Below are 19744 nucleotides of genomic sequence, written 5' to 3'. Positions count from 1 at the left end.
TGTCGCAGCGCCGGATGGCTCGGCCAATCAGATTAGTTCTTGTTTTTTTGTGCCGCGGTCTATCAGCCAATGAGATTTCAGTGTATTAGCCGTTGTCACGAAGAGCGTTAACGTCTGTGTAACATCCGTAATCCCATCATCTACAGATACATAGGAAGGTACTCAACTGTTTGCAGAAGTTAAACGGTTATTAAAACGCTTTTTACTGTTGTCTTATTACAAGTCCTGAACGAGATTAATAGCTGCTGGAGTTTATTACAGCAGAGGACGTAAATGTATCCGTGACAGGTGCCAGTCACGTTAAAACTACAGTAGCTCTGTGTTTGGGCGTCGTGTGACAGGTTTGTGTTGTTTTATGCAGAGTGTTTGAGTCAAGATGCCCCAGACGAATAAGGCTAAAACTTCCGGTGGATCTGCCGGTGAAGTGTCCGGTCGGGAGAGCGGAGAACCTCCACCGGCTGGAGCCGAACCGCGAGTCTCCAAACCCGAACCTGACGGAGCCGGAGCATCGGATCAGAGTGACCCGAAAATAAACAAATCACCAAGCGACCCCAAAACATACAGGTATCCTAAGACATTTTATGCTTAATAATAATAATAATAATAATAATGTATACTTATATAATGTAATCAAGTATTTTTCAATGTATTTAATAATTTATAATTATTATACATTTAATTATTTATATATATATAATTATTTATTATACATTTTTATAACAAAAATGAAAAAAATCATATTAATACTATATATTACTTTACATTAATAATTGATTAAGTGAACTATATTTTTATGGTTCACATATATTATTGTTATTTTTATTGTTTATTTGTAATTATACATATAGGTGTTAAATATAAATATTGAAATATTTGATGAAGTACATTTTGTGAAGTAAATAAATATTTTGATATTAGTTTGCATTTCTTTGAGTAACATTTAATTATATTATAAAATGTATATTTAGGAAGAAAAGTACATATTTAAAAAAGATGTTATTTTGAAATAACTGTGAAACTGTTACTTGTTTTTTGTTGTTAGTTTCTTATTTATATTTAATTACATTATATAATGTTTATTTGAAAATAAAAATGCAATATTATAAATATAAATATTAAAGCATATTTTAATACATTGAAAAAGTCAGTTGATTTTTTATTTATTTAATTTGTGCTTAGTTGTATTAATGTATTTTTAAAAATAAATATATAAATATTAATAGTGCATATTTTAATGCTTTTTAAACAGTAAATTGTTATTTGGTTAATTTTTATTTAGTATTTTTTATTTATTATATGTTTTTATTTATTTATGTTTAATTATATTATTAAATATATTTGAAAACAAAAGTATAATATTTATAAATTATTGTTTTTATTTATTTATTTATGTAGTTATGTAGTTATTGTTATTACTATTATTAATAAAAGCCTATTTTGATACATTCTATGAGGTAATTGATTATACCCGATAATAATCAAATCACCAAGCGACCCCGAAAAATACAGGTATCCTATGACATTTTATGCTTAATAATAATAATAATAATAATAATAATAATAATAATAATAATAATAATGTATACTTATATAATGTTCAAGTATTTTTCAGTGTATTTAATAATATTATAATAAAAATGAAAAAAACATATTAATACTATATATTACTTTACACTAATAATTGATTATGTAAACTATATTATTATGGTTCACATATATATTTTTGTTATTTTTATTGTTTATTTGTAATTATACATATAGGTGTTAAATATAAATATTGAAATATTTTATGAAGTACATTTTGTGAAGTAAATTAATATTTTGATATTAGTTTGCATTTCTTTGATTAACATTTAATTATATTATAAAATGTATATTTAGGAAGAAAAGTACATATTTAAAAAAATGTTATTTTGAAATAACTGTGAAACTGTTACTTGTTTTTTGTTGTTAGTTTCTTATTTATATTTAATTACATTATCAAATGTTTGTTTGAAAATAAAAATGCAAACATTATAAATATAAATATTAAAGCATATTTTAATACATTTAAAAAGTAGGTTGTTTTTTTATTTATTTCATTTGTGTTTAGTTGTATTATTAAATGTATTTTTTAAAAATAAATATATGAATATTGATAGTGCATATTTTAATGATTTTTAAACAGTAAATTGTTATTTGGTTAATTTTTATTTATTATTTTTTATTTTTTATTATATGTTTTTATTTATTTATGTTTGATTATATTATTAAATATATTTGAAAACAAAAGTATAATATTTATAAATTATTGTTTTTATTTATTTATTTATGTAGTTATGTATTTATTGTTATTACTATTATTAATAAAAGCCTATTTTGATACATTCTATGAGGTAATTGATTATACATGATAATAATCAAATCACCAAGCAACCCCAAAAAATACAGGTAGCCTAAGATATTTTATACTTTGTAATAATAATATTAAAAATGTATACGTATATAAATGTATTTATACACATATGCGTTCTACTATTTTTTCAATGTATTTAATAATACAGTAATAGAAATAAAAAATAACAGCTATCATATTAATACTATATATTTCTTTATATTAATAATATAATAATAATTTAATATATTAAATTATATGAAATATATTATTATGGTTCATGCATTTCTATTTATTATTATTATTGTTATTTTTATTATTATACATATAAGTATTAAATATAAATCTTGGAATGTTTTATAAAGTATATTTTGTAAAGTAAAGGATTCTTTTGATATTAGTTTGTATTTCTTTCATTTATATTTATTTATGTTATGAAATGTATATTTAAGAATAAAAGTATACATTTTTAGAACATTTAGTTATTTTTTTAATTATTATTAAACTATTATTATACTTTCTTATATATATTTAATTACATTATCAAATGTTTATTTGAAAATAAAGTGAAAATATTATAAATATTAATAGTGCTGATTTTTAAACAGTAAATTATTTTGTTAATTTAACAAGTTTTTATTTATTTATATTTAATTATATTAAAATATATTTGAAAACAAAATGATAATGTTTATAATTTATTTATATATTTGTTATTGTTATTAAAGCCTGTTTTGATACATTTTATCCAGTAATTTTGTAGCTATTTAATTTTAATTTTTCATTTATATTTAACTACATTTTCATATGTGTATTTAAAAATAAATTACACATTTATTTTAAATGTATTTATTAAAATAATAATACTTAATTTTTAATACTGTTTATTTTCTGACAAGAAGTAAATAAACTTTTTCAGGTACATTGAGCTGAGCAATGGACTCAAAGCACTACTCATATCAGACCTCACCCAGTCAGAAAGTAACGGAGAGCCAGTTGCCGAAGAAGAGGAAGAGGAAGGTGACAGTAGGAGCACCAATGAAGGCAGCAGTTGCGCGAATAAATGCAGTGAAGGTGTGAAGAAGAGTTGCCGTTCAGAGAAACAGGTGACTGTCTGTTCTTTACGGTTACTTCATTTTCATAGAATTTTAATATAAAATATCTCATATCTTATCTCAGTCCGCAGCTGCGCTCTGTATCAGCGTGGGAAGCTTCAGCGACCCTGCGGATCTACCTGGTCTCGCCCATTTCCTCGAACACAGTGCGTTGATTGATATTCATTTTTTTCTAACGTTTAATATTCTTACCTTCTTTTTATTCACGTTATCTTTTTTTTCTCCATGTCCCAGTGGTCTTCATGGGTAGCGAGAAGTACCCAGCCGAAAATGGCTTTGATGCGTTCCTGAAAAAACACGGTGGAAGTGACAACGCCTCCACAGACTGTGAACGAACCATCTTCAAGTTTGATGTTCAGAGAAAGTACTTCAAAGAAGCACTAGATCGGTGAGCTAAATAATTAATAATCAATCACATGTTTATTTTAGGGTGAACTGTGCCTTTAATAACCAGCATTTGCATTATTTGTCCACAGGTGGGCGCAGTTTTTCATTTGTCCGCTGATGATTCCTGATGCGGTTGACAGGGAGGTGGAGGCTGTAGACAGCGGTCAGTAAACTACACTGTAAAAAACAATTTGTTGAGTCAACTTAAAATAATTTGTAACCTGCCTTAAAATTTTAAGTTCAGTCAACTCAAAGAAAAGTTTATTCAACTTGAAATGTTAAATTACACTAAGTGACAACTTAGATATTTGAGTTGAATCAACTTCAAATTTTAAGGCAGCTGGGTTACTTACCCATCTGTTAAGTTTAGCAAACACAAATATCTAAGTTGTTACTTAGTACAACTTAACATTTCAAGTTGACTAAACTTATTTTAGTTGACTGAACTTAAAATTTTAAGGCAGCAGGGTAACACATTATTTTAAGCTGACTCAACAAATTGTGTTTTTTATTTTTTACAGTGTAGTGAAAAAAGTAATCTAAAAAGTAATGCTGAAAATGTACTCACCGTCAGGCCATCCGAAATGTAAAAGAGTTTGTTTCTTCATCAGAACTGGATTATTTAGATGTTTTTATAAGCTGTTGGAATCTCATTCTGACGGCACCCATTCACTACAGTGGATCCATTGGTGAGCAAGTGATGTAATGCTGAATTTCTCTTTTTTTTTTGACTTTTTCTACATCTTGGATGCCCTGAAGTGTGGTACATTTTAATTTTTTGGGTGAACTGTTCCTTTAAATAATAAAATGTAATGTAGTTCAATTGTCTAAACTGTTAACAGAGTACCAGATGGCCCAGCCATTAGACTCTAATCGCAAAGAGATGCTGTTTGGAGGTCTAGCAAAAGCCGGTCACCCAATGAGCAAGTTCTTCTGGGGTCAGTCCATGTTTTTTTATACGTACTGTACATGATGTTCTGAGATGTCGAACAAGAGATTGATTGTCATCATATTTGTCTCGGTGTATTTCATCAGGAAATGCTCAGACGTTAAAAAACGAACCCAAAGAGAAGAATATCAACACTTATGAGCGTCTGAGAGAGTTTTGGAGGAGGTATTATTCTGCTCATTACATGACACTCGCTGTGCAGTCCAAAGGTATTGAGAATAAATCATTCGTGTGTGCATTTATATGCAGGAGCAACCTCATGTTTACATTTAGGCTCTAATTTTGAACTTTTTATTCTGATAGAAACACTTGATACTCTGGAAGAATGGGTGCGTGAAATCTTTATTAAGATACCAAACAAGTAAGTATGTTAAACAGTCGTGTTCCTTAATATTTCTGTTGCCCAGAATTAATTTTTATGTAGTTTCTTTTTGGTTATTTTCACAGTGGTCAGCCACGGGCGGATTTTTCAGACCTTCAGGATCCATTTGATACTCCGGATTTCAACAAGCTTTACAGAGGTAGCGTTGTGTTTGTTTAGTTGTTTTTTTAATAGATTATGTCAGTTTTAAAAGTCATTTTAATCTTTAATTTAATATAAATGATCATTTTTGATTTTTATTTAATATTTAATATGGAATATGAAACCTAATATTTAATTTGCAAAATATTTAAATAACATTTTAATTTTGAACTATTTTTTTATATTAACTAAATAAAATATTAAATGCATAATTTCATTTTAATTAACTTTACTTATTCATATAAATAACCAATGTATACAGACATTTAATGATAATAATAATAATACATAAATAAAAAATACTATCGTTCATGTGTACTTTATACATTATAAATTATAATTAGAATAATAGTATATAATACTGTAATTAGAATTATTGGTAACCTTTTACTCTAAAACTTATAAAAATAATGAAAAATGCAAATATATTTTCATATAATAATTGTAATAATATAGATCCTATAATATAATTGTAAAAATGTATATAAATTGTGTAAAGTAAATTATTATTTTGTTATTGTTTATTTTATTTTTATTTATTCTTATAGATATATTTGAAAATAAAAAATTAGGATTTGTAAATTGTTGTTGTAGTAATAATAATAATAATAAAACCATATTGAAATACATTTTATAAAGTAAATCTTTACTTTGTTATTATTTAGTTTTTATTTGTTTTATATTTAATTATCAAATGTAATAAAAATAATAAAAAATTTTAATAAAATAAAAATAAAATTTACATTTGTAACATATTTATAACAATTTTTGTTGTTGTTGTTGTTTTTTAATAATGCTAATACAAAGCAGATTTGAAAATTTGAAAAAATTACAATTAAATAATAATAATAATTTATAATTAATAATAAATTAATAATAAAATTAATAAAATAATAAGTTTTATTTGATTTATTATTATTTATTTATAAAATGTATGTTTGAGAATAGAATTTAAATTTGTAACATATTTGTAACATTGTTATTTTTTTATTTACAATTAAATAATAATAAAAATTATTATTATTATTATTATTAATAATAAAACATTGAAATACATTTTATAAAGTAAATGTTTATTTTGTTATTATTTAGTTTTTGCTTGTTTTATTAATATTTATTTATCAAATGTATGTTTGAAAATAAAATTTGCATGTAACATTTTTAACAAATTGTTATTATTTTTTATTTTTTAAATAATAATCAATGCAAAGCAGAGCAATATTCATATTTCTTTAATATTTACAATTAAATAATAATAGTAAATAATAGTAAATAGTAATAATATTAATAATAATAATAATAAAATATATTGGAATACATTTTATAAAAATAGATCTTTATTTTGTTATTATTTGGTTTTTGTTTGTTTTATTAATATTCAATTATCAAATGTATGTTTGAAAATAAAATGTATACCAAATTGTTGTTATTTTCTCATTTTTAATTAATAATGACAGCACGAAGCAGAGGGAATATTAATCATTTTTCAAATATTCACAATTAAACAATAATAATAATAATAATATTTAAAAAAATATTTTATTTTATTTGTAACCTAATATTAAATATAAAAATGAAATATTACAATTAAACCAAATTAATTTCAATTTATTTCATCACTTATATGTCTGCATTAAACAGCTAAACATCCTACTGATTTTATACTAAATATCTTTATTAATATAATTCAGTGCCTCACAAATCTCAGTCTGCTCATGTGTTTGATGAATTTAAATGGGTGTTTGGAAGCTTTCATAACTACATGTGGCATTTACAGTGGTGCCTGTGCGAAAGATGCATGCGCTGACCATCAGCTGGGCTCTTCCACCTCAGGGCAAACATTACAGGTCAGTAACACATCCCGACAGCTGTCAAAATCTATCCAGCCTGTGAACGTGTGGAGGCCAAGATGCTGGTGTCCACCAAGCTTCCAAACAGGACAACACGGTATAATAATAGAAGTTTGCATTGTGCTAATAGCACTAAAATATGTTTGTTTGTATGTGATGGGATGTAGAGTGAAACCCCTGCATTACATTTCCTGGCTGATTGGTCATGAAGGAGCTGGAAGTATACTGTCTTTACTCAGAAAGAAGTGAGTTTGGTTTTCAGATCATATTTTAAGAATTGAATCAGTAATGAATCAATTTGAATCAAATGAATCAATGCTCTGCATGTGAAGGTGCTGGGCTCTGGCTCTGTTTGGAGGAAACTGCGAGTCGGGTTTCGATCAGAACACCACCTACTCCATCTTCAGCGTTTCAATCAGTCTGAGCGACGAGGGCTTCCAGAACTTCTTCCAGGTCTGAAAACTTAATTACAGAACTCAGTTGATTTTATGTGGTTTGAATCATTTTCTTCTTCTTTAAACATTAATAATGAGATATTTTATTGTGGTTGTAGGTCATTCATATAGTCTTCCAGTATGTGAAAATGCTTCAGTCCGTTGGACCTCTGCAAAGGTGGGAATCAGAAGATTGAAACCTATTTTTATAATATAATTTCTTAATAGGGTACAGAAGGCTTATTATAGTTATATCTATATATTTTAAAGAAAGTGGGGAAAAAGAGATTCTTGAGAAGAATTTTTTTTTAGTTAGATGTATAATAACATTAAAATATATAATATATTGAATTTAATTTATATATTAAAATTGAACAGAATTTAATTTATTACTTTATCAAAAACATCAAAATCATTAAAAAATTGTAAAGAATACAGAATAGGTATAGACATGCACTGGCATTAAAATTCTGTCTGATGTAAATCATTTAATAGCTGATTTTATAACCAATTTAAAAATTCTGTATTATTAAAACACTAAAAACTAAATTTAGTCATTGTATATAAATAATAACATATTCAAATATATATAATAAAGTAAATCTTTATTATGTTATTATGTTGTTTTTATTGGTGTTATTAATATCTAATTATCAAATGAATTAATTTATTTTATGAATTAATGAATTAATTTATATTATATTTTAATTATATTATTCAGTAATGATAATACAAGGAAGAGCAATATTAATCTTTATTTAATATTTACTATTGAATAATAGTAGTAGTAGTAATAATAATAATAAAAATTAAATCATTTTCATTAAATTTTCTAGGAAGGAAGGAATAAATAAATTATATTTTATATATATATATATATATATATATAAAACGTAGATATTAAAATGAAACAGGATAGTTATTGAATCACTTAATTTTATGTTTGTGTTTTACTTTTTTAATTATTCACATATATATAATTAATCTATACTGACAGTTAATATGAAAATAATACTAATAGTACTTTATAAAATATATTATTGTTCATTATTATAAAAAAAATTAAATTGTGCAATGTAAATAAATATTTTTTAATTGTTTATTCATATTTTGCTTTTATGTATATTTGAAAATAACAGTATTACATTTTTAAATTGTTGTTTATAATAATAATAATATTAATAATAACAATAGTAAATCCATATTGAAATATATTTTCAGAAAGTAAACCTTTATTATGTTATTATTTAGTTTTTATTTGTTTCATTAATATTTAATTATCAAATTAATTTGAAAATAAATTTACATTTGTAACATTAAATTGTTTTTATTAATAATAAAGATAATATAAGGAAGAGCAATATTAATCTTTTAAATATTTACAATTAAATACTAATAATAATATAAAAAATTCAAATGATTATTTTCATTAAAATGTTAATTAAAATGAAACAGGATAGAATCACTTTAATTTTATGTGTACTAAATATCGAATGACATGCTGATTGCATACTTATAATCAATAAATCATATGATTCATTACCTCTCAAATCTAAATCTACACATGTGTTGGTGAATTTAAATAGCTTTTGGAAACTTTCATAGCAAATGTGCCATTTGGAAAACCCAGAAACCAAACACTGACCTGAAGAACCTACTGTGTAGCACTCAAGAACCCCAAACAGTGAAAAATGGTTCTCCAGAAGAGTTGGTTTTGCTAATATCCTTGAATTTTGTGGAAACAAAAAACTCAACACTCTTGGTTCTGCCTTTTCTCAGGATCTATGAAGAAATCCAGAAGATTGAAGCCAATGCGTTTCACTATCAGGAGCAGGTGACGTAAAACTATCTAAAAGCATATAATGTGTAGACCAGATGCAGGTTGCATCTCTCATGTTTATGTGTTTTATTCCAGACGGAACCAATTGAGTTTGTGGCGAACATTTGTGAAAACATGCAGCTTTTCCCCAAAGAGGACTTCCTGTGTGGAGACCAGCTGATGTTTGAATACAACCCAGAGGCATGTTATTATCTGCTGGACTGAGCTTACAATGCTAAGCATTTTATGCCTGTGGTTCTGATGTTTAATCTGATATATCTGTGGTTGAAGGTCATCTCAGCTGCTTTGACACTCTTGACTCCAGCGACGGCTAACATATTACTGCTGTCACCCGAGCACGATGGACTCTGTCCTCTAAAGGAGAAGTGGTTTGGGACGCAGTACAGTGTTGAAGGTAATCCACCACCAAGGATCTGGGAAAAGTTTGGTTTTATTTTTAGGGATGCACTGATATTACAAATTACAACAGATACTGTTAGCTGATTTTACAAAAAAGCCAATTTTTCAAAAAATAATTTATTTATTAAATTGAAGTTCAACCTACACAGATATCCCGCAAGAATACCGTGATCTTTGGGCTGGAGATTTCCCATTGAACCCGGACCTTCACCTCCTAGCTGAAAACAGGTTTATAGGTCAGTTCCAGTCCTATTTCATTAAATAGCTGTTCATTCTTTTCTTCATTGCAGTTTTACACATCTGTTCTTATCCATTCACAGCCACGGATTTCACCCTCATAACATCAGACTGTCCTGACACGGATTTCCCAGTCAAAATAATTGACAACGAGAGAGGCCGTCTCTGGTTCAGAAAAGATGACAAGTTCAAAATACCCAAAGGTACCTTTATAATGAGACAAACTTAAGAAAAAATAGTGTAATATTCATAATTACGTCTTTCTGTCTGTATTTTCCGATAGCTTATGCACGTTTCCAGCTGCTGACGCCATTCATACAGGAATCGCCTAAAAAGTGAGTTGTTTCTCAACGAATTTAATTCATAATTCTCTCCTAAACCTTTCCTGCTGCTTTCTATTGTAAAAAACAAAAACAAAAAAAATGTTTAGAGACCTGCCACATTTTATGGAACCCTGTTTCCACCATGGGACTAAAAATAAAAAGCTGAACACATTCAATATTAACTCATTTTAAGTTGTCAGATTAAAAGTCACAATTACCTTTTATTATTTTTGTTCTATGGTAGAAACAAACAAACAAACAAAAAAAAAAACAGAATTGCAAGGTTCTGAGGAAAAAGTGAGAACTGAGATATAAATGCAGAATTGGGACACTGCAAATTGTAAAACTTGTAAATGCAAAAAAAAAAAAAAAAAACTGAATTCTGAGTTTACGTATATAAGATTTCTCTCAGAAATGATAGTTTGTATCCCAAAATTTTGAGAAAAAAATGTCCGAACTGTGAATTTAAAAGTTGCAGTTACCTTTTTTATTTTTTATTCTGTAGTGGAAACAGAAAAAAACTGAATTGTGAAATGTGAACTCAGAATAAAGTGGAAAAAAGAAAAAAAAAAAAGGAAATGTAAACTCAGAATTCAGAGAAAAAGACAGAAATACAAGATGTAAACTCAGAATAAAGTGGAAAAAAAGAAAGAAAAGGACATGTAAACTCAAAATTTGGAGGAAAAAAACAAAAATGCAAAATGTAAACTTGGGATTAAGAGAAAAAAGACAAAAATGCAAAATGTGAACTCAGAATTTCAAGGAAAAAAGAAAAGGAAATGTAAACTCAGAATTTAGAGAAAAAAGACAGAAATACAAAATGTAAACTCAGAATTTTGAAGAAAAAAAAAGGAAATGTAAACTCAGAATTTAGAGAAAAAAGACAGAAATACGAGATGTAACCTCAGAATAAAGTGGAAAAAAAGAAAGAAAAGGACATGTAAACTCAGAATTTGGAGGAAAATGCAAAATGTAAACTTGGGATCAAGAGAAAAAAGACAGAAATGCAAAATGTAAACTCAGAATACAATGGAAAAAAGACAGAAATGTTAAATGTAAATTTTGAATTCAGGGAGGAAAAAACAGAAATGCAAAATGTACATTCAGAGGAAAAAAACAAGAAATTCAGAGAAAAAAGTCATATGTGAACTGAATTCAGAGTAATTGTGACTTTTTATCTCAAATTAAAAAAAAAAGTGAAATGTAAACTCAGAATTCAGACCAAAAATACATGAGAAATGTAAATTCAGAATTCAGAGAAAAAAGACAGAAATGTGAGGTGTAAACTTGGAATTCAGAGACAAAAAGACAGAAATGGAAATGGAAACTCAGAATTCAAAGAAAAAAGACAGAAATGCGAAATTTAAATTTGAATTCAGGGAGGAAAAAAGTCAGAATTTTATATGTCACAAATCTGAAAAATAGTCTGAATTGTGAAATAAAAAGTTGCAGTTAACTTTTTTTCATTTTTATTCTGTGGCAAAAACAAAAAAAACTGAATTGTAAAATGTAACCTTAGAATTCAGAGAAAAAAGTTAGAATTGTGAGGTGTAAACTTAGAATTATGAAAAAAAAAAAAACATTTTTAAGTTTATATGTCACAAATCTGAAAAATAGTGTGAATTGTGAAATAAAAAGTTGCAATTACCTTTTTTATTTTTTGTTCCATGGTGGAAATTTTACATATATCATGTAAATTGTCTTTTTTCCCCTTCCCAGTCTGGTCCTATTTGATCTCTTTGTGAATACTTTGGCTCATAATCTGGCGGAGCCGGCGTATGACGCTGAAGTGGCTCAGTTGGAGTATATGTTAGTTCCTGGAGACTATGGCTTGTTTATCAGACTCAAAGGATTCAACCACAAACTGCCTGTGAGTTGCATATTCTGTCTGAATCTGTCTGAAACCAATCTGATTCATTTGAACAAACTAATTATGCCATGAATACTTCTATTTTTAATCCTTTAGTTGCTTCTAAACCTGATCGTAGACCACCTGGCTGACTTCAGCGCCACTCCAGATGTGTTTAGCATGTTCACTGAACAGCTAAAGAAAACCTACTATATCATCCTTATCAAACCAGATCGACTTGGAAAGTGGGTAACCGCAGATTTCAAACCACCATGATCTGCATTCGCATTATTTGATGCAGATGAAGTCTGACTTCTTGTGTTTCAGAGATGTTCGGCTGCAGATCCTGGAGCACCATCGCTGGTCTGTGATGCAGAAATATGAAGCCATCATGGCGGACCTCAGTGTGACTGATCTCATGGACTTTGTGAATCGTTTCAAGGCCGAGTTATTCGTGGAAGGACTCGTACAAGGGAACCTCACAAGTGCTGTGAGTCTTACTGATGATTTATTTCATTTTAAACACGTATTTACACTGTAATCGCTAATTTTTGTACAATTTCTGCACAAACAGGAATCCAAAGAATTTCTGCAGTATTTTATAGAGTAAGTTGACTGTTTCTTCTGTTCGTTAGATATGATATAAAAGAAGCATAATGCAGATGTTTTATGTTATATAATAATGTGTGTAATAATATCTAATGTGTGTTACGTTATAAGTTTACTTTTTTGGAAGTACAATAAAAAAATCACTTTATATTCATTCAGTTAAGTTCTGTATTTTCTAAAAAAAAAAAAAAAGTAATGGCGAGGTAGTGTGTTATATGTAACGTTACATTGCCAAGTTACTTTTTGGAAATACAATTACAGAGTAAAATTCACTTTTATTTAGTTTACTTATCAAAATGTATACTTACAAAAAATTATATATTCTAAAATATTTTTTGTTACTGTTGAGGTAACATGTTACATGTAATGCATGTTACGTTATCAAGATACTTTTTGGAAGATAACTAAAAATCGCTTTTCATTTAAGTACAAAAAGTTCTACTTAGAAAAAGTTAAAAACTTCAAAGTTCAACTTACAAAAGTTCATTTGATGTATTTTATAAAATAATGGTTCTGTTTAGGTAACGTGTTACATGTAATGAGTGTTACATTATCAGGTTACTTTTTCAAAGGTAAAATAACAAAATAAAATGTTTTATTTATTCAGTTTGCTTACAAGAATACTTACAAAAGTTAATTTTTATGTATTATCAATTTTTTTGTTACTGTTGAGGTAATGTGTTACATATAATGCATGTTACGTTATCAAGTTACTTTTTGGAAGTAAAATAAAATTGCTTTTCATTTATTTAATTTAAAAAAAATGTTTACTTAGAAAAAGTTGTACTTATAAAAGTTCATTTTATGGTTTTTATTTTAACAATTATGCTAAATTATCAGGTTACTTTTTGGAGTTAAAATAAAACAAAACTTTATTTATTCAATTTCCTACAAGAATGTATAATTACAATAGCTAATTTATTTTATATATATAATACATTTTTTATGATATTCATATTACATATATTACATGTTGTTATCAAGTTACTTTTTGGAAGTAAAATAACTCAATAAAATTACTTTTCATTTATTTAATTACGACAAGTTCTACTTAAATGTTCTAAGTGTTACGATATCAGGTTACTTTTTGAAGATAAAATAACAAAATAAAACTTTATTTAATTTACTTACAAGAATGTATACTTACAACAGTTATTTTTTAGATATTATAAAATATTTTTTGTTATTGCTGAGGTAACGTGTTACATGTAATAAGTGTTACGATATCAGGTTACTTTTTGGAGGTAAAATAACAAAATAAAACTTTATTTAATTTACTTACAAGAATGTATACTTACAACAGTTAATTTTGATATATTATAAAATATTTTTGTTATTGTTGAGGTAAGGTGTTACATGTAAAAAGTGTTACAATATATGGTTACTTTCTGGAGGTAAAATAAAAAACTTTTTATTTGTTCAGTTTGCTTACAGGAATATATCATTACAATAGTTAATTTTTTATACATTATTAAAAAAATGTTATTGTTGAGGTAACGTGTTACATGTAACGCATGTTACGTTATCAGGTTACTTTTAGGTAGTAAAATAAAATAAAATCACTTCTTATATTGCACAAAACATTATACTTATAAAAAGTTTATATATTTTATACACTTTTAATGTTCATGAGAAGAAAGAAGGCATCACCAAAAATTCTGATAACTGCTGGGTTAATGAAGAATTCGTAGTATAATATTTTTCACGTAATTTCTTTACTTACAAATACAACATCCTGGTGTTTTCCAGGAAACTCCAGTACAAACCTCCTCCAGCTGAACCTCCTGTCCTGTTTCGAGTGGTGGAGTTGCCACAGATGCATCATTTATGTAAAGTTCAGTCTCTCAATAAAGCGGACGCTAACTCTGAAGTCACAGTATACTATCAGGTAATAGTCAGTTAGCAGTCCATGTGTCTCAAGTGCTGTATTTCAGATCTTCTCAGACTGTTTAATAGTTTGTGTGAGAAACATGCATAACAAAATTAGCACTTTAAAGTGTTTTTTGTTTCAGACAGGGTTGAAGAACTTGCGGGAACATACACTGATGGAGCTGCTTGTGGTGAGTTTCATCAATGCTTAAACTGAAAGTATCATGATTGTCCTTTCTTCTTAAAATCTTGTTTTTGTGTTCATCAGATGCACATGGAGGAACCCTGCTTTGATTTCCTAAGGACAAAGGAAACTCTAGGGTCGGTTATAAAGCGTCGTCTTTCAAACTGCCTTCCGTGTCTAAATATTTCTGCTACAACACAGATCTTGTTTGACTCTTCCATCAGGTATCAGGTGTACCCGTCCTGCAGAAACACCTCCGGTGTCCTTGGCTTCTCAGTTACTGTTGAGACTCAGGCGACCAAGTTCAGGCAAGATTTATGTGGAAAACTAGATGTTCATCTAGTCTGTTCTCTTTGTGAATATGAGTAACATTTTTTTTCGCTTTTATTCTCGTAGCACTGACTTTGTGGAAGGAAAAATTGAAGCTTTTCTAGTCAGCTTTGAGGAGAAGATGGTTAACTTGTCGGACGAGGCTTTTCAAGCTCAAGTGACGGCCCTGATCAAGCTGAAGGAGTGTGAAGACACGCAGCTCGGGGAAGAAGTGGACAGGAACTGGTTTGAAGTGGTCACGCAGCAGTATGTCTTTGACAGGCTCAATAAAGAAGTAAAAAATCACTCCATATATTCCTATTCATTATTATTACTCTTGTGTAATTTATTAACACTTTTAAATGTAATCTAGCAAGTCTCAAAATGTACAGTATAGACATTTTTCATACTTTACAATATAATGCAATGCCTAAATTCACATGCAGCATTTAAAATGACTGGTTTTAGTTTTTTGGGGTTTTAATTTATTTGGATAAAAAGTATAACAATTTAACTTTTAGATTTTATTTATTCCATATAACCAACTTTTTTTTGTATAAATTCATATTGATTTATTTAATTGGTTTATTTGTGCCACTAACAATTTTTCATTAGTCTCAATATTTATTTATTAATGCCACATTACCAACCCTTTTTGTAAAAAAAAAAAAAAAATGTTTGCTTGTTTAAACCACATACCCAACCTTTTTTTGTTAGGATTAATATTAATTTTATTTTATGTAATTTTGACACAACACCAGCCTTTTTGTTTGTTAAATGTAATATTTTATTTTATTTTATTTCTATATTTATGCCATGTATTCATTCATTCAATCATTCCAAGTACCCAACCTTATTTATCAGTCTTAATATTTAATTTAATTTAATTTAATTTTATTTTATTTTATTTCTACATTTATGCCATGTATTAATTAATTAATTAATTCCTTATTTATTAGTCTTAATATTTTATTTTATATTGCTAACTTTGTTAGAATTAATATATATTTTATTTTATTTCTATATTTATGCCATGCATTAATTAATTAATTCATTCATTTATTCCAAGTACCCAAACTTATTTATTAATCTTAATATTTTATTTTATTTTATTTTATTTTATATGCCACATGCTAACTTTGTTAGAATAAATATATATTTTATTTTATTGCTATATTTATGCCACATAACCAAAAATGTTATTTATTTTTTTTATTTATTTATTTATTCCACATACCCTACCTCATTTATTAGTTTTATTATTTAATTTTTTATTTTATTTCATATATGTATGCCACATTGCTTTTTGTTAAAATTATATATTTTATTTTATCTTTTTTTTTGCCACATCACTAGTTTTTGTTTATTTGTTTATTCCTTGTACCCAAACTTATTTATTTGTGTTAATATATATATATATATATATATATGTATGTATATTTTTGCAACATTACTAATTTTTTTGTTACACTTAAATTATTTTATTTTATTTCTATATTTATGTCACATCACCAAATTTTGCGTTTTAGCATTTATTTATTTATTTGTGTGTTTGTTTATTCCACTTCCATTATTTATTAGTTTTTTAATATTTAATTTTTTATTTTATGTCACTTTTTTGTTAAAATTCATATTTCATATATTTTTTTAAATTTCATTTATCACCAGTTTTTGTTTTGTTTTGTTTGTTTGTTTGTTAATTCCATGTGCCCAATCTTATTTATTAGTGTTAATATTTTATTTTTATTTTATACAGTATATTTATGCAACATTACTTTTTTGTTTGACTTCAATTATTATATTTTATTTCTATATTTATGCCACATCTCCAATGTTTGTTTTAGCAATTATTTATTTATTTATTTAGTCACTCCATGTACCTAACCTTATTTATTAGTATTAAAATTGTATTTAAATTTATATTATACAGTATATTTTATGTAACATTACTAACTTTTTTGTTAGATTTAAATAATTTTATTTTATTTCTATATTTATGCCACATCCCCAGTGTTTTTGTTGTAGCATTTATTTACTTATGCCACATCACCAACCTTATTTATTTATTTATTTATTTATGCATGCCTTGATTTGTAGTATATAAAATAAATAATTTTATTTTTAATGGTTTTTTTTGTTTATTCATTTAATTAAAATAATGTAGAATTTTCATATTAGCCATTTCTTGGTTATCAAATAAAATATCTATAATCTATATCAGCCTGAATACTAGTGAATTTAAAAAAATTTTTCCTGCATTATTTGAGAGATTTTTAATTATGTGAGAAAATTTTAGCATGTTCCTTTACCCAACAGATCGAAGTCCTGAAGAATGTCACCAAAGATGAACTGCTATCTTTTTTCATGGAGCACAGACACGAAAGCAGTAGAAAACTGAGTATACATGTATGTTATTTATTTGTTGAATCTATTCTTTTTTTTTTAAAGTGTCAATGAGATGGTAGAATGTAAGTAAACTGTGTGATCCAAACAGGTGGTTGGATTTGGAGAGAAAGAGAAGGAAACCCACGGAAACGATCAATCCAGTTCAGCCCCGGAGACTCAGGATGCAGAAACGAAGACTTCCTCATACGGGGACGTCTCCGAGCTCATCTTCCTCCCTGCCTCGCCCGTCCTCGCCAAAGCCACCAGGATAACAGACATCCGTGCGTTCACGTCTTCCCTCAACCTGCACCCCTATCATAAGGTCCTCCAGTGAGACTGAAGTGCACTAAGAGACACGGCTACCTCCAGACGAGACACTGCAAAAACACGCTCGTCTGTCTCTGTCGTTATCTGTTACATAAAATATACAAGTGGGTCTTGCATTCAGTTAAGTGTTGTTTATGTAATCCAGTTTTTCATGTATTTCAGATGGCACAAATCAAAGTAACATTTGTATGTATTAGATTATCAGGGATAATACACAGATCATTCAAATATATAGATTGAATATCAGATTTTATTGAAAACAAATGATTGCTGGAAATCATTTTTTAAGGTAAGAATGTATTTTATCTGTATTTCTCATTGTGAATAAAAATATGGAGATGTGGATGCAAAGCCTTACCTCAAATTTGGATGATATAGTATTTTTTTATTCAAATGTCTAATCATTAAATCTTCATTTTAATAATACAAATTGCAATTAGTAATTAAATGTTTTGTAAAAGGAAAAAAAACGTGTGAATTATTTATTTAGTATTTATTATTATTTTGAATTATTATTATTAATATTATTACATAATAATCCATATAATATTAGTGTAGCTTTTATTCTTATTTTTAAATTGTCAGATTAATTTAAGTTTAACTTTTAGTCATTTTAATGTGCTGTTGTCATTTTTTATTTATTTTTGGGGTTTTATATTTTTTTTTTATAAAGCTTTATTTTTATTTCAGTTTTAGCTTTAGTCATTTTAGCACTTCAAATTATTTGTGTTTATTTTTTATTTATTTAAACAAAATAATATTAATTTTAATATTGGCCAGTTGCTTATCAGATATAACATTATTTATATTAATCAGAATTGATATACTTTATTATTATTATTTGTTTATTTATTTATTTGTTTTTATAAACTTTATATATTTCATTTGTATTTTTTTCTTTTTTTATTTCTTTAAACAAAATAATATTCAATTATAATATTGGCCAGTTACCATTATCAGATATAACTATATCTATATTAGCCAAAATGTATATTATTATTATTATTATTATTATTATTATATCTATTATTACTGTAGCTTTAATTTTTACATTTTTAAATTGTTTTTTTTTGTTTTTGTTTTTGTTTTTTTTGGATTTATTTAAATAAATTGATATTAAAAGAATATTATTTAAACAAAGTAATATAAAATTTTAATATTGGCCAATATAGATATAACTATATTAGCCAGAATTGATATACTATATTATAGTTATTACTATTATTATTGTATCTAATATTATTGAAGTTGTTTTGTGTTATATTTAAATAAAATTATATTATTTAAACAAATTATTATTATTATTATTATTATTATTATATCTAATATTATTGTAGTATTTTTTATTTGTGTTTTATTTTTGATTTGTTGAAATAAAATATTATTTAAACAAATAATACATTTTTTATTTTATCTTTTGTGTTTTATTTTTGATTTTATTTAAATAAACGAATATTATTTAAAGTAATAATACATTTATTTTATTTTTATATTTGTTATTTGTGGTTTTGTTAATAAAACAGTATTACGAAAAAAAAAAAAAAAAAAAAGTAATATCAAAATTATATTATTTAAACAAAATAATATTACATTTTAAAATTGGCCAATTGCTCATCAGCTATAACTAAATTAGCCAGAATTTATATGCTTTTTATTATTATTATTATTATTATTTTATTATTATTATTATTATTATTATTATATCTAATATAATTGTAGCTTTCATCTTTGTATTAATTGGAGTTTAACTTATAGGTGTGATTTTGTTATGTGCTGTTATA

The 19744-nt window shown here is 26.3% G+C and overlaps 1 protein-coding gene across 1 annotated transcript; it reads left to right on the top strand.

Moving 5' to 3' along the window:
• Positions 1-88: 88 nt before the first annotated feature.
• On the top strand, positions 89-18313 carry nrd1b (nardilysin b (N-arginine dibasic convertase)). Its single transcript, XM_051095594.1, has 31 exons — positions 89-158; positions 362-564; positions 3294-3480; positions 3554-3635; positions 3724-3877; positions 3966-4039; positions 4719-4814; positions 4912-5034; positions 5129-5186; positions 5273-5346; positions 7126-7195; positions 7366-7443; positions 7531-7651; positions 7752-7810; positions 9412-9466; positions 9548-9652; positions 9743-9866; positions 10021-10107; positions 10192-10311; positions 10392-10443; positions 12151-12301; positions 12398-12525; positions 12608-12770; positions 12855-12886; positions 14639-14777; positions 14902-14949; positions 15027-15079; positions 15167-15250; positions 15339-15546; positions 17568-17657; positions 17746-18313. The coding sequence occupies exons 2-31, from the start codon at positions 377-379 to the stop codon at positions 17968-17970; spliced, it is 3228 nt and encodes a 1075-aa protein (XP_050951551.1). The 5' UTR covers positions 89-158; positions 362-376; the 3' UTR covers positions 17971-18313.
• Positions 18314-19744: the final 1431 nt, after the last annotated feature.

This window comes from Labeo rohita, chromosome 22 (assembly GCF_022985175.1).
Source record: "Labeo rohita strain BAU-BD-2019 chromosome 22, IGBB_LRoh.1.0, whole genome shotgun sequence".
Taxonomy (NCBI): domain Eukaryota; kingdom Metazoa; phylum Chordata; class Actinopteri; order Cypriniformes; family Cyprinidae; genus Labeo; species Labeo rohita.
This window is presented reverse-complemented; position numbering and strand designations above follow the sequence as displayed.

Excerpts from the sequence above, each read along its gene's own strand:
- nrd1b (XM_051095594.1), top strand. The coding sequence starts at position 377 with ATGCCCCAGACGAATAAGGCTAAAACTTCCGGTGGATCTGCCGGTGAA. Across the intron at positions 7,652-7,751 it reads GCTTCCAGAACTTCTTCCAG|GTCATTCATATAGTCTTCCA; the intron begins GTCTGAAAACTT and ends TTGTGGTTGTAG. Across the intron at positions 9,467-9,547 it reads CGTTTCACTATCAGGAGCAG|ACGGAACCAATTGAGTTTGT; the intron begins GTGACGTAAAAC and ends GTTTTATTCCAG.